We start from the raw sequence: 23874 nt of genomic DNA, 5'->3' as shown, positions 1-23874 counted from the left end.
AAAGTAGTCCCAAGTAAATAGACCCAATTTAAAGATGTTCTCCATAATGAACTCCAAAAGAGTCTCGGATGAGGTTGTAAGGCCTCTGAGGCTATAATGGAATCCTGAAACCTGGCCCTACCTGGCAGGTTGACTTGCCAGTGGGGGTCTGAGATAAGGGCCATGACATCTATACAGATATTACACCCATGATTAGTAGTTCACTTAGAGCCAATCCCACTTCCCAATGGGTTTTGGAAGTTTGCCACGTAGGATGACGTTGCTAATGACGCAGGTCTACACGTCAGTAGTGACACATTTGGTCTATAAAAAATATGTTTTTTTAATGAGTTGAGAGTTGAGTATCGAGCGATTGCTGATGTTCGTTGTACTCCTTCTTACTTACATTAAAACAGACAAACTGTGTTGTAAAACCAATAAAAAGAAGTTCCACAAAAAAAAACTTTTTGCCAAACTAGTTCTGTCATCTGAATTATTGATGTTTGATTAAAATCTGCATTCCCATCCATCTCAATGGTATTGCTACTCATCTTAAAGGCTGGAAGTCCCCAGTTCAAGTGTCAAAATGTTAACAATACTCTAGGGGGTCCCAGTGATTGAATCTCAAATAAAGAAATCTTTCCTTCCTGAAGAAGGCCAAAAAATACTGAAAAAAAGCGCTAGAGATAGCAATTAATTAAAAGAAAGGCTGAAACATATGTAGACCATCTACGAGGCACCAATCAACTAGCCTCAACATTTTGGAAACCGTATTGAGGGTCGACCATAGAGAAACTACGTGCTTGTGACTTGCATATGATTTTTTTTTTCAAAATACAAACTAAATAAAGCATTTTTATAACAACACAAAAGCTTTCTGTTTGTCATTGGTTCCCCTATATGACTACCTCTAAGAAATGTTATATATGTTGCATAAGGACTCAAGTCACTTAGAAACCCCACCTTGATTAAATTTTATAATTTACAGTACAAACTGTTTTTACTTTTGTTTGTAAGTACTAAATAAACTATTTTTGTTAAAACAAGTGGATATGAAGATAATGTGAGAAAGCACAACTCAGGACAGGTTAAACAGTGGTACAGTAACACAAACAAAAACGGACAAAGAGAAGGGTGATCAGGTTTTTGTAGTTTGCCATCTAGTATGACGTCATGAATAGGATTTTTTGCTATAAAAGTGATGTTGTTTATGAACTGCATTCATGAGACTATGCTGTGCGACCTCCGTTGATGTCAGTTGTACTACCTGTTTAACATAATTGAGAATAAAACAGCCACTTTGCCAACTTCCTGAGTCCGTCTTCTTCTTTGGTGTGAGAATTATTCTCCATCCCACCCATCGAACGATGTGTTACCTCAATTAAAAGGACCATAAGGGTTCACTGCCTGTAATTCCACTGGTGACATTTGGAGACTGGCGTGATGCCTGCGGTATGTATGAATAAACTTCTCAACCTTACCTTAGTGTCTTGGCAGTTATTTCAAAGTTCCCTTGTGAAAGCTTGGCCCATGGACTCGGACATTACATGGAAAAGTTCGCATCGGAAGAGCATATGCCAACATTTTGAATTTACAATGGAACAACATGCTGCTGAATTTAGGTATACACAGGTGTTTGAGTAAAAACACTTAGCAGAGGTAGAACGAGATTCATTAATACAGCAATAAAGGTACTGGTCAGATGTTGTCCATTGTTCCTTAAAAAGCACAAAATGGCAGTAAATTAATCAACGACTGGATCGTTCCTGAAAAGGTTAAATGACCTGTGCAGCGAATGCTTAACCATAACTTTGTACACATTATATTTTTACAAAACAACACACGGCTAATATGTGCAATGTTGACAGTAAGTGGCAGAAGATCAGGTGAGCAATGTTCACATCTATTTTTGACTAGTGACACGTGCGTGATTTCCAAAAGGTCTATGTCATACGACAAGAGTAAGGATGAATTGACGACTGCATTGGCACAACAATGTCTCAAATAGGTGTTCACTATTGTGCCACTATCTGCCACAGTTTGCTCCCTGCAGTGGAGGTTAAGGGCAACACTCACTAAGATTCAATGTTTCTGCTTCTAATACCTATCGCGACTGGCGGTGCCGTACTATACAGCACGTTAGCCCGGAAAAAAAAGACAAAGCTAACATTTGCGGAAGCTATGCAACTTAACCATTCTTATGAGGACATTTTTTCCAAAGTTATGGCAGTTTTGGTGCCAAGGGAATGGAATGTGCTCAGGGTGTACAAGTGTCAGGGTAGGAAATGTCCCGGAACAAGAGGGAGCTGAGCTACTGCAAAGTTTGTCTTGCCGAGAGCCTTTCCTTCTGAGGGCTAAACCCAGAGGTAAACTAGCCAAGGAGTCCCAAAAAGCTGTTACCAAGGAGTAATGTGGGCCTCAGAAGACTCCCGCGTACTGACTCAATGTTCACTTATTAAGAGCTCTGCGCAGAAACAGCCCAAGCCTGACATCCAAGCTGTCCAAATGGGTGTATGTTTCTTGGGATTTGCAGAATTTTCTTGTTTTTAGGGTGAGTATTCTGAAAAAATAAAAAAGCAGAGAGCCCAATTGCATTACTTGAGCCAAAGGTTTTCATGCTGGATCACTATCACAGATAAAGGGCCTCCTTACAAGTCTGGCGGTAACCCTGCCGGTGCTGTCCGTGGGTTGCTGCCAGAATTGCAGTATTTACCGGAGCCTGGCTAGAATCACCGGAGTATTACGACTCTGGCGAGCAGGGAAGTCAGGTGCCGGTAAATTGTTAATCCCCAATTCCATTAGATTCCCATCGGACTCAATGCGAATGGGGATGACGGAAGCTCTGTGCTTCCGTTAAAGTCTGCTGGTGGGTGCAGTTCCGCCCGCCAGGTCTGCCCTGGTGGGCGGGACGGCACCCACCTGCAGTCTCGTAGTGTGCCAGTCCGGTAACAACGGTAACAACAGTGCCGCTAGGCTTACTGGCACTATTGTTACCAGACCGGCACACTTGTAATGAGTCCCATAGTTTAAGTAACAAATGTGGTAATTCTTTTGCTTTTATGCAAATCTTCTTGAATGGGTTCCATGAAAAGGTAGGGTGCTGCTCCCTTGGCCTGGTGCTCCACCCTTCAGGCCTTCCTCCTCATCCCCACTAGCATATCCCCACTAGCATACCCCCGCCAATGCATGAAGGGGGATGGGTTCGTAGAGTATATTATTTCCCATTTCTAGCACCGACAATTGTCATTTTTGTCCTTTAGTGCCACTGAAGTTCCATTGTGTTATCGTCATTTGCAATTCCAGACATCTAAAAAGGAAGGAAGGAAGAAAGAAAAAAAGGGAGGGGGCAGCAGTTTGAACATGGTATACTTTTGTAGCACATTTTCGTAATGATCTGCTATTAAAGACCAGAATCAGGAGGGAAGGCAAAGTTTACGTTCAGAAAAACCACGTGATACAATATGTTGTAGAATCTTTGTGTTTATTCCTTGTTGGTTGAACAAATTGCCACATTTGGAAAAAATGGTCCACTTCCCATCGAGTTTTTCCCACTTTTCATACACTCTTTTTTCTCCATTGACTTGAAACTTGTACATTGTATGACAGGGACTTCCGGCTCTGGCAGGAAGGCGGGAATAGTCGGCATGTGGTTTCAGGCGTGTAGACTGTGAGGAGGAACATACAATGTGCAGCAATGGAACACATTATCGAGCCAGACAGATGCGTGAGGTTACATAACCATGGGTCAACAGTACGATCTTAACTCTGAGCCCTTTGATGAAACTCTTTAGAAAACGTAAACAGCAGAAGACTAAATAACCAACAACCACGTACACAGAAAAATATATTTAAAGCAAATCCTTTCATTTCCCCATCTTCTGCGCCATGGTCGTTCAGTAAAGCAATACGGGGGACAAATCGACAGAGAAAAAGGGACAATCTAATAATGCAAATTTTTTTTTGGTCTGCACATTGTATGCAACTATACAAAATGAAAATTTGACAGCGGCTAAAAGTTCACTAAAATTGGCAGTTTACTGGCCGACTGGTACTAGCCGTGTTATGAAATGGTACATTAATTGCACAATTCACATAATAAGCATGGGTAACTGAGGATGTTGGCATCAGAGAAGTGTCAATTCTTGTCAATTTGATGTTTTTAATTTTTTATTTGCATCCTTAAATGTTAGGGTGTGGCGAGCGACCTCTGCTGCGGATCCGTCCTCGTCCTTTTCTTCATTCCCCTTAATGCACATTAACCATGCTAGCTGGACGACGAAAGATGCAACCCAGTTATGACATACACATATCCCTTTCCTTCAGAGAGCCATCTGATTGCTGTCTGACAAGGTGTATAGGCTTGGAGTCTGAGAGATGAGACCAAGGAGTCTTATACAGTAAACTGGTCCAGTGTGATATCACATATAAAAAAATAATTCAGTTCTGTATCAAAACTAGGCATATGCCTTTATTAAGATTAACAATAGTTGACAGAGTCAAAGCATGTTTGCCTTCATTGTTATTTTTTGGGACTTCTATTTCGGCCAAAATGTGTTTTTTTCTTCTGCTATTTGGGGGTTCTTATTTTCAGTCTTTTATTTTTGATGGGGGTAGGGGGGGTTGACATCACACTAGGGTCAGTATCAGTGTTTCACCAAAAGCACAACTTGTCGTTCGTATTGCTTTAAAATGCTCACTGTGAATGTTAACATAAAAGGAAAGGAAAGTTGGAGAAATTTCTTTGAAGTGTTGAGCCAACAAGAAGCTTACAGTATGATGCAAGGCTTAAACAAATGATTTCTATAGATACAAATTTCACTTTAGAGTATGTTTTAGACAAATGTGTCTTCTTTATAGTAAATCCTACACTGTAGGTTTGTTTTTTGTTTTTTTTAAGTAGTGGTAGAAAATGTTGAACGATTGTCCATGAACTTGAGCCAAAAGTCCATTACTGAGATCCCCAGAATGCCAATATTTGCAATGCAAACAATTAGTGATCCACCTCCGTGACAGGTCCCGGCACACCTGCCCCGAGCCAAGGGGCTCCATTGTACAACCAAGACAGTTTGAACACTCCAGCAGATGCCTCTGTGGCACCACTCAGAGTGCCAAGATTGGTTCACTGGTTCAGACACAATGCCTCATGAACAAGGACAGTTCCCGGCTGCCTGCTAAATCATTTTCATATTGAACCGCCTGGGTGCACTGGTGACCACATCTGCTTCCACTACTGCACCATTGTTTTTGCGTGGCACGTATTCTAGGTCAATGTTGTTTTTATGCTTGCCTTTCCCTCTGCTCCACACAAAGAGGAGGAGGAAACAGAATAAGACCACACCCAGGAACGTGAAACAACCCATCGCCGTCGACACCAAGATGGTCTTAAGGTCCAGGGAGAAGGTCATGTTTACATTGGTTCCATTAGAGTTGGTCTCATTGGCTTCTATAATATACATCGGGGTCCTGTTGGCATAAAGATACCGGTCTGAAGCAAACCCTTTCACACTAAGGGAAGCTGTGAAGCTGTCGTTGCCAGCAGCATTGCTTGCGACACAAACATATGTTCCGCTGTCTTGGACTTGGGCAAATCGTATCTCCAGCGAGCCATCCTCAGAGACAGTGGCTCTTCCAATTGACTTTGCAGACACCGATCTCCTTCCTGGTGTCAGCCAAGAGATGATGGGTGGAGGATCCCCGTCAGCATTGCAGACCAGTTTCACCGATTGACCTTCATCCACTGTAAGCTGCTGCATTTTCCTGTCTCGAATCTTGGGTTTCTTGCAGGTGAAGTAAAAGGAAAGGACGGTGGTATGGAATTCTTTGAAGGAGCGCTCTTTCACATTATCTGGGCCAGCACACATTGGTTGTTGGCCACCAAAATAGAGCTGGGGATGCCTTTCAAACATCCAAAGGAGGCGGCAGTCACAAGCCAAAGGGTTGTCATCTATACAGAGTGTTTGCAAAGCTTTGGGAGAATGGAACACATTGTCCTCTAATGTCTCCAGCCTGTTTTGGGACACATTAAGAACATGCAGAAACCGCAGCCCCTGGAAGGCATGCGGCTCAATTGTATGCAGCTGGGCACCCGCGATATGGAATTCCTGAAGGCGCACCAGATCCACCAACATGCCGGCTTCAATGGTGCTGATGGGATTGTAGGAGAGGTTGAGGTGGACTAGATACGCCAGGTTTTTTAGAGCGTGATAAGGAATGGCAGACAGGTTGGAGTTGGTCACTGAGAGTGACGTGAGGTTCAGCCCATAGAGGCTGTTAGCAGGCATCATATCTAGTAGAGGCCAGTAGTCGATCTCTAGGTATTTGAGACGGAACAATCTCTTAAAGGCAATTGTAGGTAGAGAATTGATGTTGAGATACCGGAGCTGCAAGCTGATGAGGTTGTGAAGGTGAGAAAGGGCATCTGTTGGTACAGCTGTGAGGTTGCACTTCTCCAAGGTCAGGTGTTCCAGACTAATTAGGCCACTAAATGCTCTGTGGGATATGTACACCAGTTCATTATCCCCGACTTCAAGAGACTTCAAATTTTGTAGATCCTGGAACATATAGTCCAGCAAAATCACTATTTTATTTTCACTGATATCAAGTTTAGTTAAGTTGGACAGTCCAGTGAATACGCCCAGAGGCACTAGCTTCAGGCGGTTCTTTTTCAAGCGCAGGGATCGCAAGTTAAATAGACTCGTGAAGGCCCCCGGTTCCACATTGCCTATTATATTGTCACTCAGGTCAATGTCCTCAAGCAGGGGGTAGGCAGTGAAGTCGTCAGGGTTCACGCTCTTTAGACGATTCTTGCTCATGTCTAGGATTCTGGTCTCGATGGGAATGCCTTCTGGGATGGCCAAGAGTCGCCTGCGGTGGCAACTGACGGACTTGTTCTGTGCCGAGCATTCACAGCGGGCTGGGCAGCCCAGGGCTGAGGCCATGCAGACTAGCACCACAGCCAAACCCAGACATGGCTGCCAGCATGACAAGGCTGTGTGAAGCATGGCTCCACCGGTGTGGTCTCACTCGCTGTCACTACCTGCAAAGAGAGCCAGAGAGGAAGTGGGTTAGATTACACAAGCCAAGTGTCTTTTCATATATTAACAGGTTGAGTTACATGAATATATTTCAAATGGGCCAAAAGTAAATATGTTACTATATTTTAACTATCGGCACATATACATTCATTTGGATTAATACAAATATTAAGGTTTAATGAGGCCTTGAAGAGGAAGGTATGTACACTTTAAATCACTGCCCAGCAGACACTCCATTCTTTAAACATTATCGAACAAAAACATGGTTTCCTATTTTTTGTTGTTTTGTGTTGATGTTTTTAGCCTGAGAACCAGCCTTTGATAATGCGAAATCTTGCGATGAAGTAATTATGCTTCTTAAGTTATCTATATGTTATTTTTCTTTTGACAAATGTTGTTTATACTATGCATAGTCAACATATTAAAGGCAGCTAGCCTTGGGCAAACCTATTTTAGAAAAAATAAAATCATTCCCCATTTTCGTTGCTCTGCCTTCAACCGAATCAACAAAACATTTGGAGATTAATTGAAAGACATTCACTAAGAAAGCCCATGCAAGGAAAAGAAAACTGCCACACATAGGCGTTGCTAGGGGGGGGCTAAGGGGGTTATAGCCGCGGGTCTTTTGGTTGTAGCCCTGGATAAAACTCAGGTGTTAAAGGCTAGCTAGCCCCCAGTCCCGAAAGTCCCAAAATTTGTGTAGCTCCAGATCTTTTACAGATCTAGCAACACCCCTGCTGCCACACCGCACAGGACCCTAAATAATTAAAATCAACAGTATTCACATTAAGAATAGTACTTTGTCTACTTCTGGCGTTGTTCACGAGAACCCACGTCCCAGTCTAGAAAACACCAAATTGAATCAATCTTTAGAAACAACTATATATTTTGAGCTCTGGTAAAGCCACATTAGAACTAGCATGTATTACATCTTTAGCGCAGATCACACATGCTTGGACATCTTATTTAGGCTGAGCTAGTGTCTATGTGGTTAATATTTAGCTGAAGTTAAAATAAACCGATACAGTTATGGGAGGTTCATAACATGATGTAAAAAGACAGAGGTGCACGTGTGGTATCTGTAGAAACATTTTGTGACTTTTCTTCCAGGGGGAAAAGTTAGAAGGGCCCAAAACATCTCATTCAAACTCCCTATAGAAGGTACTTGCTCCCATGTCAAAAAACGCTGGAGAAATGTAAAACAAACTTGGACAAGAAGCTGGCATGCAGGAAAACATGACAAGTTCACCTGTTCGGTGAACATCCATCCCGCTTCTTTAAAAAAAAACCTTAAGAGGGCTCTAAAAATGTGATTATATATATTGACTTTTGGGTCTGTGATCAGTTTGCAAACTTTCAAATCAGAATCAAAGGTAGTGATTGGTAGCGCTCAGGTTGAACATGTCGAGTCTGAAAGCCAAATCTTAGTTTGCAAATTTAGCGCTGCAAACCATGTTGAAGGGAACACACGACAACCTTCTGCAGCATGTTTTCATCCTGGGCAAGGCAAATGCATGTTCGGGAGGGGTGGAAAATATCCCTTCAAAGAAAAAACATAACCAACCCCACAAAAGACAATTTTGTGAGGAGAATAACTTTGTCACTAGCAGGAGGAACCGCATAAAAGTTCCATAAATGAAAATACAAATTTTGAACATTTTTAGGAAGTTTCTTGAAGTTCCATCGAGCCTGCAAAGGTACTTGGGTCACAAAATATATGCCCTATCTACGTGTAGAATTGGAATTAGTTTCCCTTCGGAGTCGCTTATAGGTAGGGGTTCACTTTATATTAAAACAAGAGGCATGCCTATATGCCAATTGTTGCAATTTATGTGTTCCACCTATGAAACAGGAAGCTCCTACAATTACGTAAATCTGAAGGAGGAGTGTTTGACTAATATAGCGTGGACCCACGACTTTGTACGGGGTACTAAGATCGAGGTCCTGAAGGCGTTATACAAAAATAAGGTGGAGCAGTGGGACTGGATAAATAATTACCTACACTTGCAAACATTACATCATTTTTTATTTATATTGGGTATCGGGCATTGTTATCTTAAAACCCAGCACTATCTTCTGAAATGCCCTAGCTCGGTAGTCCGTAATCTTGTGTTGAAATTGCCAACAAATCAGTTGCCATTGTTTGCACTGCAAGGCACCTACTCTAAGCTCCCAGTGGAACAGAGAATATGTTGCATTTGTAAGTCCCAGGACAATATTGAATCACCAAGACATGTTCTGACACGTTGTCCTAAAATGGGATTCATTTACATGACACAGCTGGGGCAGTTTGTTGGAAGATACAAGGCCATAAAAAGGGATGACTTTTGGGGCTATTGTCTAAATACTAAACTGAATCTGTCACATGGCACTATTTCGAATTTGGAAAGAGATATCTGAACGATTGAACACGTAAAATAAGTGCCCACGATAATGAATATAAAGGAATATTAATGCATAGGGATTATCACGTAACCTACAAGAAAGTCATGCAAAATTATACGAAGCCTCTGACTGTTTGAAATTTTATGATTTTTATGAGGATTATGAAAAGAATCGTTTGTTTGTTTTGATGATTGAATGTTATTCCTATATGAAATGAAGTTTTTATGGCTACTTTAAAGTGTATTTTAGAGCAATGCAGGTAGTGCGGGTTTAAATTTAAGAAATGATAACATTTTGCAAAGGTTCTTAGCAGAATGTTTTGTTTTTGCAAAGGTTCATTTTATGAATCAATACAAATAAATAAAATAAATATATGCCCTATTTTACATTGGCATCGGTAGACAGAAAATTTTCCATTCAATTTCTCATATCAAAGGGTACGACAAAATTATGGATGGATTGAAACCAACCTTGGACACAGATGAAGAGTTAGAAGGCAGAGTCGCTGTGCCCACGGATGTCATTTGGGAGTTGCTAGGGGTCGCAGCTGCAACCCCTGGAAATTCCCTGCAACCCCTGGCATGGCCTTTGCGACCCCTACCTGGAGTATGCCCTTTTAAAAAAATTGTTTGTTTTTTCCAACATGGTACCCCGATTGAAAACGTACTATTTAAAAAAACACAAGCCTGCCTGGGCGGAGAGCACAGCTCCACGGTGTCTGGAGATATTCTCACTGTTCTCTGGTTACTTAGCAACCGTGAGCTGAGCATGTCCAACATTGTGTCTTCTCCCTGGGTGTGTTTAGGGGTTCGGGGAATCGGACAGCAGCAGCCTGGACTCCAAGTCTTCAATCATGACCAGATTTGGCTTACAAATATCTTTTCATCAGCACCACCCACCCCCCTTAGTTAACCAATTGATAGCCTATTGTGGCCTGTTATTTCTAATGTTTTCCCCCTTCTATAAACGTGAGCATTTATTTATCATGCTTATGTCATCACTACACTTCCTAACGCACTTGCAAGTGTGTTCCTATACTTTCTTTATGTGACCACCCTCCCTTCTGGTTCTCTAAACATCACAACCACATAATGACATGGTTCTTTGCATTTAATACATATTTTATGTTATGTTGCATTTGACTGGCGCTTACTGTATGTGGTCCTGCAAACCAGTGCCCTCATGAGAGATGGTTACATGTCTTTCCATCAAAATGTTTCCATCAATGGTTTGTTCCATCAAATAATTTCCTTTGAAATATGTTTCATCAAATTCCCATACATAAAGTGCTAAATGTTTATGCATCGAAACCCTTTCATTGAATAGGGTTTCGTTATATAAACACTTTACATTTTGTGCATGGAAAGTCTATGAAACATGCATATCGTTATAAAGATACAGGGAGCTGTCCAGTGCTGACATCTATATAGTATTTCAGCACTGACCAACTTCCTCTAACTTGTGGTGTTAATTGTTTAAAGGGGGGTGCCCACCAAACCCCCCCAAATCCCAGAGGTCCCCTCTCCCTAAACCCCCTCCCAACCCCCATTTTCAAGAATGAACCCTTGTCCATTGCTGAAATCTACAATGCATTTCAGCACTGGATAGCTCCCTCTAATTTGTGGTATTTATTGTTTATACAATAAACCCCCGCAAATCCCCAACTCCAGGGGTCCTCTCTCACTAATTCCCCCAACCCCCATTCCTCAACCAATTGAATTACCAACACAATTAAACCTTCCCTCAACCCATTGAATTACCAACCCAAACATCCATAAGGTATGTTTGAGTTGGGAATCCATCGAAATGCATTCAATGAATATGTTTTTCGATGGAAACTTTTTTCAATGATTGAATTTCAATGGATAATGATTTGATTGAAAAATTAATTTGATGGAAAGACTGCATACCATGAGCGATCTGCTCATGGCAAAATTGGACTACTGTGATGTTATAAACAATCCCATGCCCCAATTAAAAGTTCATACACAATCAGCAAGGAATGCAAAATGAGGCTGCCAGGGTGTGGCTTTATCTAAATAATCAGAAACATGCTCCTTTAAGGGCACTCGCCACAGGGCTGCCCGTTATTGGAGTCCTTTGGACCATGTGCAAGGTCTACTACAGCATGGGCCAAGTAAGTATTTGGGCGTGTGTCCACCAGTACCCACCAGCATACATATACAACATGCCTTTACAATTTCATGTGGCAGAAGCATGGGTGAAGGTCACTTGGAGTTTGGCTCTTGAATGCCTTGCAACCTCAGCTACCAGCAAAACCAAATTCTCTCCTCTTCCTGAAAATCAGTCTCCTTAAGCAAGTGCCCATTGTTTGATTCACACCACAGGATGCGTAGCATATACATACCTGTGTAGGTCTAGCAATAACAAAGTCCACTGCGGAGGTTTAAGTGACACATGTTTTCTCTGATGTGCACCTAGCATAGCCAGGCTGCTGGATGACCTGGAGTAAGAGGACATGTATATTGTACTATTACAGAAGAGTATCAAAATTAAGATTGGATAAGAAGGAGCTAAAAGCAGCTCTTGGGTATCCAGTCTTAACCAGGAGCTACCACTGGGGAACAAGGAGCTAGTACATAGCATTCTGCAAATGCAAGCTCCATATAAAATGCACACCTATCATTTGGTCCATTATTTATGATACCTTATGCTTTAAACATGATTTGTGTTTCTCTTAATTCTTATTTATAGATTATCCCAAAAGCACAGAGTTAAATGCACATAGGTGTGTTTGTTCGTCATCAATTGGCCTGGGGAACCAAATGTAGCTCCTGCTAACTGTTGGTAGAAAGCCAACCTGGAACATCTAGCCTAAAAGCAGGAGCTAAATAGCTCCCAGCTCCCCTCAAGTTGTCAGTCTACATGGAGAGAGGCGGGGGACACAAGCCTGCCATATGCATCTCCATCTACGTCCTGTGATGTAGCTAATGGCTTAATACTCTGCACAGAGGTTTTTTTAGGCAGGCTGCCATCTCCCATATTAGCATCTTTTTGTGACTGGTCCTAAAATAAAGTAATCCTAGGCGACAAAAAGGAGATCATGAGGGGACACCATTTTGTTAATAAAATGAATCTGCCCCACTGTAATTGGGGTATTTTTGTATAACATGCACTGAATCACTTCCAGGCACTCCATATTTTTGCAGACAAGGGACTGCGAGGAAGATTATTTACCCTGCATCGCACGTTTTGGTGAAGCAGGGAAGCCCGGTTTCAAACCCACTCTAATTTTAGTACTTGAGAACATTCCTACCGAGCTCAAGTTGGTAGAAACTAGGTGTTGGCTTTCAAGAACTACAGAAATACGGTCTTGTAGTGTTTACCTACAAAATAAAACACATATTGAAGCAATGAGACAATACATAAATCCTTGTAAAAACATGCTAAGCTAATGGAGTATCGTTGTAGCTTTATTTTCCGCATCATGAATTGACGATTACAAGAAATGTGAACCTGAAAAGCCACCTCTGTTTTGCATCACTATACTTTAAGCATATATAAAAGACATTTGATGTCATTTTTCACAAAATCCAAATGTTTTGACCTCCAGCCTGCACACTTATGTGCACTGCAATCCAAACCATGCAATTTGCATGCTTTCACCACGAAGTGCATCAATTAGTGTTGCAACTGCCAAATCTATGTTAACATGCAGTGCAAAGCAGTGTAAATGCTTCCCACCACGTACCCATGACGAGAGGCATTTGCAACGGATTCAAATACAATTCAGTGCTTTCAATTTGGCGGGCGAATGGGTATGTATGTGACTGTGAATTATCTGGGTGGGAGGGTGCATGTGTACAGAATGCAGTGTGAGAGAAGGGGTATGGATAATTGACTGGTGGGTCAATGGGCATGAAGGGGTTTGTGTGTAAATATTCTGGGTGGGTTCCCATGTGGAGAAGGCACTGTGAATGTTCTGGCATGTTGGTGGAGTCAGTCTAGCCATTTCTCACTGTGACATGACATTTGTAATGGACAACTATGATAAAGCATGCATGATAAGTGTTATTGTGTGTCTAGATTGGCCTACATTGGAGCCTTTTTGGACATGTTTTCTTATTATGGCATTGCATTTTTAATGACAAAGCAAACAGGAGTATTTACTGTGGGGTTACAGGAATATTGGCAGAGCCAGCTTGGACCTGTTTTCGTATCGTGTCATTACTGGCCTTAAAGACAACATGAGTATGTTCTTATATGGGAACACAGCACATATGTGTGCAGTCGCCATGGACCACACACAACCGCTAGTGAGGAATGTGGGCTTGTGGCAGGCCTTGGCTCATTTTATTGGCTCATTCTCCCTGTGGCCTGAAGCCAAAGGGGAGAAAACAGGGTCTGTCTCTCTCTCTCTCTCTCTCTCTGTGTTCCTTGCCACACTCAATATGCGAAAACTGTCTAACAAATGAAAATGCTTCAGAAAACTTCCAACACCTGTAAAAATATATAACCTGCTACAACCTGTCAGGTTTTGTGCATGTCCCGACAGGGGGATGACTATCGATACTGGCTCAGTTTCTAAGGGTTGAATTTGTTGACACATATTGTTTCATTTCATGCAACATCCACGTGTATTTTTTTCCATTGCATGGCATCATTTGGCCTTGGACGACTGCATATATTCACAGTAAGTAGATAAAATGGGCCTACGCACACCAATATTTAGGCTACATATGGTGATCGGTTCTTGGATCACATCTATATCATATTACAGTGATATCGTAATCATATTTTTCTTAGTGTACTGAGGAATAATGCTATGTGATGCCATTTCCTGTTTTGTCAAGGGGTGAAAGGCTGTGTGCCATCACTTCCTGTGATGTCACTTGAGGGTGTGCTCAATTGGCAACACTTCCTCTGATGTCATTTGAGGTCAATGGTCATGTGATGTCACTTATGCTATTCCTGGCATTATGGTGAAAGGGCATTCTTATGGTAGATCACATCACGCTTTAGAATAAGTTTCAATTGAAACAATATGAACCAGGTTTCCTATGTGCCTTCAGATAAAACCTATAGTATTTTCGCCTGGGGAGTTCTGGATTAGGAATTAATTGTAAATATCCTCTGTTCTAATTTATAGTTGTATTGTTTTTTATATATATATATATAAAATTGCAATATATATATATATATATATATATATATATAAAATTGCAATATATATATATATATATATATATATATTGCAATTTTTGTATTTGTGGTATTGTAACACCTTGAAACTGTTTTTTGTTTACGCTTAATAAATTACTACTACTTCCTGGTACGAACACCTCAATGTTAAAGTTTGCATGACTCACAGAGTTGAAGGTCAGGCGTGCTGTACCCTGTACGGACAGGGGTGCCAGGACACACAGGTGCATGCTGGCAGTGAATAGAACAGAGACACAGAAACACTTCTACATTCTCCGGTCCCTGCTCATTCACAGCCGATGTGCAAGTTTATGGCCGTATTTATTGGCATGGCGCAATGCCGTGCAACGTCATCGCGTCTTAAAGGAGAACTACACCATATTCCCCCTTTTCATATAAACCAAACAGAAACAGTATACTATCATAACACTAAAACCTTTGTGTGGCAATGTAACACACACCAACAAATACTTTTTTTGTTTTCATCAATCATCTGTAACAAAGACCTCCAGGTAGGCTTTCCAGCACTGGGACTCTCAAGCAGGATACCTCTTCTCTCTTATCAGCTCCAAAGGTTCTCCATCACTCCTCTCCAGGCCACAGCGACCATCAATGTCCTCACTCTGCATCACCCACCTGTGGTCATCATCACCATCATCACTCTCTTCCAACTAAAAACTTGGCGTTTCACCACCTGTCACCCTCTGGCTCCTCACTTTCCCCACATCAGGAGAACCTGAAAACGTTTGGAAGAAGCTGGAATTCCTGGTGATGAGTCCCAGCTGTCTGATGCCATTAATTTGGACCCCTGTATGTCCACCACTTGGAATCGTCTTGGTTCGTAGGTAAGAGGCATCTTCCCATTAGGGTACCTTGATCGTACCAACTGCTCAGCTCCCATGGTCACAGGATACCTTCGAAGGCCCTTCCAAACATTCTCCTGTTCAATGGCCCTTTCTCTTTCTTCACTCACCACTTCATTTTCAATCCTCCACAGTACCCTTTCCTCATAATCGGCGAGAACCCCCTATAGAAATATCTGTAACAAAGCCTCTGCTGCAGCCACATCCATTGAGCAGTGAGCTGTTTTTCGATATTCCCATAAGAACTGAAATCGTGCTCTATTTTCACATAGCCCCTGACCATGAGTGATTAAAAAAACCTTGGGTGCGCATTATTATTATTACAATTATTATAAATGTTCTTTTATGTTATGTTATTTGCATTTATATAGCGCCTTATATACCATTGGTATGGTCTGAAGGCGCTGGTAGGTTGAACGCCCTTGGGAACCGAAGTTCAGGTCAGTAGAGAGAGTAGGGAGAGTCAATGGCGCGTGTGCGCACCAGGTATGTGTGCAGCTGGTGCGGTATTCGTGAAATAGCTGCTTCTTATCGTTAGGTGTGGTGGTTGAGATCAGGGGTATGTGTTCGTTCTGACAGGATTTATCCAGACCGACTGTGGCTGCGTTAGGCCTGAGGATAACGCCTGGCTGGTGGGTGTGTAACCAGCAGCGTTTACTTAGAATGATGGGGAGTGAGCGGGAGATGTTCGTATGAGAACAGTTATACCGAATGGCTACACACTCCGGTCTGCTCGATGCCCTCATGCATTCCAGTCTGCCCCGCGCGCTCAAGTCTGCCCTGCATGCTCCAGTCTTCCCCATGCATGCCCTCCTGTCTGCCCCACGCATACAGTCCTATCTGCCCCTGTATTTCGTATTCACCCACCCTACGCTCCCCAAATTCACCCGCTCTCGCACTCACGTGTTCCCGGCACTCATCCGCTCCCCACACTCATCCGTTCCCTGCACTCACCAGCTCCCCGAACCCATCCACTCCCCGCACCCATCGCTCCCCTGCACTCATCTGTTCCCTCACTGATCAGCTCTCCTCACTTCTCTGCTCAATCAACTCATGATTTCCACGCATTCAACTCATCCGCTCCCGCACTCATTCGCTTACTTCCTTCATCCGCTCCCGGTACTCATCCACTCTCCGTACTCATCCACTCTCCGTACTCATCCATTCAATGCATTCATGCTTTCCCCGTGTTCAACGTTAATATGCACTCATCAGCCCCTTAGAGTCATTCGGTAATACACAGTTTCCTGGTCTATAAATTAATTTGCTCTCTACATTCATCCGCTCTGTAACCTCGTCCGCTCTGTAGCTTCATCCGTTCTATACCCCCATCCGTTCCACACTCCCATCCGTTCTATACCCCCATCCGTTCTATGTACTCATTGGCTTCATACACTCGTCATCTGATCTATACACTCATCCGCTCTATACACTCATCCGCTCTACATATTCATCCGCTTTACATGCTCTTCCGCTCTACGTGCTCTTCCGCTCTACACGCTCTTCCCTCTACACGCTCTTCCCCTCTACACGATCCCCCGCTCTACACGATCCCCCACTCTACACGATCCCCCACTCTTGTTCTTCCACTCATGCATTCTTCCACTCAGTGTATTCAACTGTTTATACTTAACCACTCTACACACTCAGACGCTTAACAAGTTCATCCATTCTATACTCTTATCAGATGTACATACTCATTCAATTTACACACGTATTCAGTCTATATAGTCATTAGTTCTTCCACTCATGCATTCTTTCACTCAGTGCATTCATCTATTCAACACGCTTCATCTATTCTAACTATTTCATCGACACCATTCATTTCGTTCCCTCCTCATGTATTATGTGCGTTTCAGCAGTTTACATCTCATTACAGTTTCCCTATGATTTATTCTTATTATTCGCTTCACTGTTTTGATCTACTTTACTCGTTTAATTCTGTTTGTCTTTCTAGTTTATATTCGGGGTCATTAGCTGTCAATTTCTCGCCTCAGGTAGTTTGTTGTGTTGGTGTCGTTGAGATGCTGATTGTCTGTTTGGGTTAGTTTGGTTACCGGTTGGTTTTAGGGGAAAGAGCCAGGTTTTCATCAGTTTGTGGAAAGATGATAAATCCTCAGATTGGCGGATGTGGGGTGGGAGTGAGTTCCACAGGGTAGGGGCCAAGGCTGAGAATGCTGATCCGCCTAATCTGACTGAGTTTGTGTTAGGAATGACTAGGAGGCCGGCTAAGCTTGATCTTAGGGTGCGAGGGGGGTGATAGGGTTTTAGTTTGTCTTGAAGATATTGAGGTCCGGTTTTATGCAGTGCTCGATGGGAGATGCATAAGGTTTTGAAAGTCACCCTTCGGGCTACTGGAAGCCAGTGCAGCGTTTTAAGGGCTGGGGAGATGTGGTCTCTTGGGCCGAGCGGAAGTAGCAATTTGGCTGCCGCGTGTTGTGCCCTTTGGAGTTTATTCAGTTGGTACGCGTGGATTCCGAGGTATAGGGGGTTTGCATAGTCCAGTCTTGACATAACGATTAATTGAACCGCAGAGAGTCTGTTAGGAAAGGAGAGATATGGAAAGATGCGCCTAAGGGTTTTAAGGTGGTAGTGGCAGGATTTTGAGACGCTGTTGACTTGGCGCGAGAGTGTTAGGTCAGAGTCAAGGATGCACCCAAGATTTTTCACAGAGTTGCAGGGGTTCGGTGAGCTGCCCATGGCGGATGGCCAGGGTAGTGGTTGCGGAAGAAGCTCGGAGTTGCCACATACCATGATTTCCGTTTTGGAGGGGTTTAACAAGAGGTGGCTTTGGGTCATCCCGAGTTCTATGTCGAGGAGGCAGGAGGCCAGGTCAGGTCGGGAGTTGGGATTTGAGTTCATTAGTTTTAGAATTAGTTGAGTGTCGTCGGCGTAGTTTTAACACAGGATGTTGTGTGAAAGAACTATTGGAGGGAGGGTGATCAAGTAGAGATTGAAGAGGAGGACGGATAGACATGCTCCTTTTGGGACTCCTGTGTCGACTGGGAGGTATAGGAGGACAGTATCGTTATTTGGTACCTATCTTTGAGGAATGAAACTATCCATTTAAGAGTGGTTCTGTGAATTCCTAGGGAGTGGAGGCGGTCTAGGAGGATTGAGTGATTGATTGTGTCAAAGGCGGCAGATAGGTCAAGAAAGATTAGTGCAGCGCATCCCGCGGAGTCTGCCGTCATTTTAAGGTCATCCCAGATTGAAGTTAGGGTGGTTTTGGTTCCGTGGCGGGCTCTGAAACCTGATTGTGCGGGTCTAGGAGATTGTTGGTTTCGACAAAGGCATTTAATTGGGAGTAGGCGGTTCGGTCAATGAGTTTGGCAAGGAATGGTGTTCGAGATGGGGCAGTAGTTTTTGGGCTGCAGAGGGTCAAGGGAAGGTTTTTTAATTAGCGGTTTGACATGAACCATTTTGAATGCATCGGGAAACATACCAGAGGAAAGGGAGGCATTTATGATGGATCTTCCGTGTTCTCCTGCGCAGGTGGAAGCGAAAATTGCTTTGAGGATTGTGGCCGGGCAAGGGTCCAGCGGGCAGCCAGATGGTTTGTGGGCAGATAGAAGTTTGAGAAATTGCTCTGGTGATATTGGACTAAAGGCTTCGAACGTTGGTTGTATAGTGGTCGCAGCTGGTAGGCTGGCCGCTATGGGGGGAGTATTGCCTGGTGGATGTAAGAGAGATGAACGTGTTGCCCCTGTGCTATCCTTCCTCCCCCAAAAAGAGTTCTGCTTCACGATTAGCACAAGGCCACAGTAGGGTGACTTTCCCGTGATGTATACATCGTTCTTGAATAAATTCCGAAAATCCTGCACTCTGAAAAGGGGGTTCATTGTCAGAGAATAATGTATTGGGGCAACCATGTGTGGCAAAAACGTTTTCAATTGCTGGAATTACATCATGTAGGGCTGTCGAATGAACAAACTGCACTGCAAGAAAAAAAGGACCACTTATCCACCATAACCATGAAATGGGAGTCTTGATGGGTTGGACCAAAATCTATGTGCAGGCACTCCCAGGCTGTTTCGCTCCAGGGCATACACTCAATTTGGGGCTCCTTATGTTTTGGGGCAGCTGCCTGGCTCATACAAATGCTTTTATGAACTCCTCCACTCTGTCCTCAAGTGCTGGGAAGCAAACTTCAAGACAGAGACAAGCATTTGTCTTTGCAACCCCCTGATGTGCCTGATGGGCTCCTTGAATGACTTTCTGCGGGAACCACCAATGTGCGATCCCCTTAGGAGGCCCTCTTTGGTGAATGTCAACTCACGTTTTACCCTCCACAACTGTTCCAATGTGATCTTCGCCTCTTGCATTCTTTTCTCGAGGTTTGTCAGGACAGTCTTCCATTTGCCTCTTGTCATGGCATCCCTCAGGAGTTGGAAACATTGATCTTTTTCAGACTCATCTCTCAGTTCATCCACCTCCATTGAGTTGGGGATCACACCTTGAGAGACCTCTCTCATAAAATCATCTGTCTCTTCTTCCTCTGTTTCCAAGCTTGTCGAGCTCCCTAAATAGTCTGCTACATTCCCCATTCCGGGTTGATGAACTAAATTTACTACATATTATTGCAACGCCAGGAGCCATTTTTCAATTCAGGGGCCGGGGTTTCGCTGACACTCCGGTCATGAGGGGAGAATAGGTTTGTGGTCTGTCACCACTCGCACAGCTTTGCCGAATATGAATAGATGGTAGTGGCAGCAACCCCACAACAAGGCTTGTGCCTCCCGCTCAATCTGGAAGTAGCATTGCTCAGCCACGGATAAAGCCCTACTTGCATACGCTACCAGCTGGACTTCACCACTCCGACCAAACTGAGTGAGAACCACCCCCAAACCAAATGGGCTGGCATCCACAACAATCTCTGTGTCCAGACTAGTATAAAAAAAATGCAAAAGTGCATTCAGCTGACAACTCATCTTTAATGTCCTCAAATGCCCTTTGTTCCAATGGGGTCCGCTGCCACGCTGATTCTTTTTTCTTGAGATTCCTAGGAGACTCAGAGATAGTTGCCAAATTCTTGATGAAACAGCCACAGTAGGTGACCAGGCTCAAGAAACTCCTCACTTCCGACACAGTTTCAGGGGGCTTTGCTTCTCGAATGTCCTTCTCCTTTGCAAGATCTGCTGACATACCGCTCTCCTGAAATATGAAGCCAAAGAAATTCAATACGTCTCTTCAAAACATCACATTTCTTTATATGGAGTGTCAATCCCAATGAGCAAATTCGCTCCAACACAGTTTCCAGACGTTGAAGGTGCTCAGCCTTGGACTGGGCAAACACCAAAATGTCATTGTTGATGTTCAGCGCACCTTGGAGGCCCCTTACAGCTGCGCGGATGGCATTCTGGAAGACCTCTGCAGCCAATGAGATCCCAAAATGGAGTCTTTTGTAATGATACAACCCCATGTGGGTCGTGAACGTCATTATATACCTTGTCTCAGGATGTAGAACCAGCTGATGATATGCAACCTTTAGGTCCAGTTTTGAATAGAATGTGGCAGCCTGCAGGTCAGCCACAGAGTCATCAATTGTTGGCGTGATATGGTGTTCCCTTTTTATGGCCTTGTTAAGTATGCACATATCAACATAAACCTGTACTGACTCTCATTGCTTGGAATTGCAGGTGATGACAATTGAGGATATCCACAGAGAATGTCCTTCTCCACTTGTTCCCTCAGGTGAAACAAAACCCTCTTATGATTTAAAGCCACGGGTTGAATAGTCTCACCAATGTTAAGCTGTATCAGCTCCCCTTGCATGCATCCAATTCCTATGAAGAGGTCATTGAAGCGTTCCACCAGTGACTCCCCATCCTCCACGAAGACCCCATATACAAAATGTACCAACGTGAGAGCCTCTGCAGCCACACATCCCAGTCGGGTCAGGTCACTGACCTTTGATACGAAAAACCATGCTGTGATGTTCTCACCCTCATGTTGGACCGGCAGCACAAACACGCCTTCGGGAGGTAATGGGTCTTTGTTCCTGAATGTGAATATGCGCACCTTCGTGTTTTGCAGTGGAAGAGGTTGATGCAGAGCTTTGTAATGATCTTTGGGCATCACAGTTACAGACACTCCGGTATCAATGAGCACAAGGGTGTTCGTGTTCAGGATATTTACAGTACACCGGGGCTGGCATTTCCGTTTGCCGTCCCCACACAAAGTACTGTCGATATGAACAATACGTCCTCATCATCTGCATCGCCCACTGGAGGGTCAGCCTCTTCTGTCGCCAGCTCGTTGACTGCCACTTGTGAAGGCTTCTTTTGGAAAGGTACTCTCAGGCATTTTTTACCCCTTGACTGGATGGCTGGCGCTGGCGCTCTGCACACATAGTCAAAATGGTTCTGCACTCCACACCTGCTACAAATGTGCCCCTTCACTGGACAGTAATTCTGATGAAGAAGATCATAGCCACATTGAGGGAATGTCGGAATGTGTCCAGGCTAGCGCTCCTTTCTCTGCCTACTTGTCTTTCCACCAGCTTTCCTTGCTGGTTGTTTCTCCACCAGGTACACCTCTTCCAGTTTTATGGCTTTCAACACCGATTCTATTCTGGACATCACGCACATAAAATGGGATTTCACGTATGTATTTTTTACATTATTTTTACTTTTTTACTATTGGTATCCGTTGGTAATCTTATGGTTCATGACATGTATGGACTCTTTATTACATGTAACCTTTCTCCTGGTATGTGTTGAAATCGTGTTGTTCATTGTGGTTATTGTCATTGAACATGTGCATCCATATGGCCACTTTGGGCATAATGTATCCACACCCGGCATACTTGAAAAACTCCTAAATCATGATGATGATGATGTATACGTTGATGACTTTATTTTCTTGCTATGTTATGATCCCTGTGGATTTGCTTTATAATTACTGTATGTTCAATTAATTAATGTTGCTGACATATTTTGGGTTATCCAACAGATTCGTTTGCTCAATTTTTAGCACTCGAATCTGATTAGTTTGTGAATGAGCTGGCCCTGACGAAGGAACAGTGTTCCAAAATTCATTGGCCAATTGTTTGAGCTCGCCCTGCACATCTGCTTTTTCTAAGATGTACAATTACTTAAATTGATGATGAAAATCAAGTATTAAACTATCATTTTTTGCAGTAAATTGACAGAAGTTAATTATTTTGTGCTTTGAACCACATTGAATCTATATACCACGAGTGGTGTTTGGGAGTGCAGCCCGCACCGCTGGCTTAACGGCCTTGGTCCTTACCCCTGTTTTCGTTGTGTGCCGTTCCACGGAGGCACCTTTTCCTGCGGGTTTGCACCCTTCTTTAAATTCCAAATTAGTAGTGACTTAACCATAAGAGTTATCTAACAAAGGAAGGTTGTGAGCGTTCACCACACACATTTCTATTCTGGGCACTCTCACATCCGGCAATTTGTGTTAGCGGTCCATCTCCAGCATTCTTGCTAGTGTGATACAAGATGCACAGAGCATTTGTCAGTGCATCTTGACAGAGAGCCTTGATGACAAGGATATCTGCCTCTTGGCAGTGCCCTTGCTTCATCCCCAGACATGGTGCCAATTCACCCAGCAGCGGTCCCAATGACAGAAAACACAGCTGCCACAGCACACCACTCCTGTGGGGTGCACAAGCACTCACAGAGAGACGCCACCCCATGCAGATATATGTGCCGCTGGAGCCATATGGTTCACTGTCTTTCAGAGTGCACAAGCACTCCCCGAAGAGAGTCACAATCCATGACAGGCTTTATTGTCCGTATTAGGGACCAACACCTTTTTTGGTGAGGGATACACATAGGAAATATACTGGCGCCACACAGAAAGATGAAGGCATGATTTTCTGAATGTTTTGATTTGTGCAAAAATGCAGTATCACACAAAACTTGCAGGCATCGGGTGACCAAAGAATGCCTCCTTGAGGGATTTCCCAAAATGTTGGTGGTGTGTCCGAGAATATACAATCAAATGTAATATCTGCCACTAGGGGCACGCACCACCCTTCCTTACTAGCATGATACCCAGTGATGAATCATGGCGAGGCTGCGTATCAGGATGATGCAAACCCTTTGCGATGTGGCGCGTCACACACAGGTGGCAGGTGCTCGCAGCAGGGAATCCGGCGTCATGCAGTGGTTGCGCGGGACTACAGTTCAGGACACTGAAATGCTGAGCCCCCTTGTCGCCATTGTATCCTACAAGGACACGGGTCCCAGGACACACAGATGTATTCTGGTGGTCAATAGAACAGAGACACAGACATACTTGTACATTCTATTTCCATAATACTAATGCTACCTTTTTGTTAAAAATGTTGGTCGCATATAGTCAACTACAGCAACACTTTGAAAATAATCATGTTTTCGCGCATCACATGGCCCTGAAACCGCTCTCATTGACTTAAAAGCTAACCTTTGCCACATTGCTGACTCAGAACAGATTAC

General features: G+C 43.5%; 1 protein-coding gene across 9 annotated transcripts in view; it reads right to left on the bottom strand.

The window, feature by feature from the left end:
- Positions 1-3441: 3441 nt before the first annotated feature.
- The window catches only part of LINGO2 (leucine rich repeat and Ig domain containing 2), a 5916036-nt gene continuing 5895603 nt past the window's right edge, over positions 3442-23874 (bottom strand). For all 9 annotated transcript variants that reach the window (XM_069630911.1, XM_069630909.1, XM_069630914.1 and 6 more), the window contains one exon: positions 3442-7015. In XM_069630911.1, the coding sequence (XP_069487012.1) occupies positions 5151-6980 (1830 nt within the window). In that variant the 5' untranslated portion in view covers positions 6981-7015 and the 3' untranslated portion in view covers positions 3442-5150. The remainder of the gene's footprint in view (positions 7016-23874) is intronic.

Source organism: Ambystoma mexicanum, chromosome 6q (assembly GCF_040938575.1).
Source record: "Ambystoma mexicanum isolate Mex_15411 chromosome 6q, UKY_AmexF1_1, whole genome shotgun sequence".
Classification (NCBI taxonomy): domain Eukaryota; kingdom Metazoa; phylum Chordata; class Amphibia; order Caudata; family Ambystomatidae; genus Ambystoma; species Ambystoma mexicanum.
The sequence above is the reverse complement of the archived record's forward strand: the minus strand, read 5'-3'. Positions and strand labels throughout refer to the sequence as shown.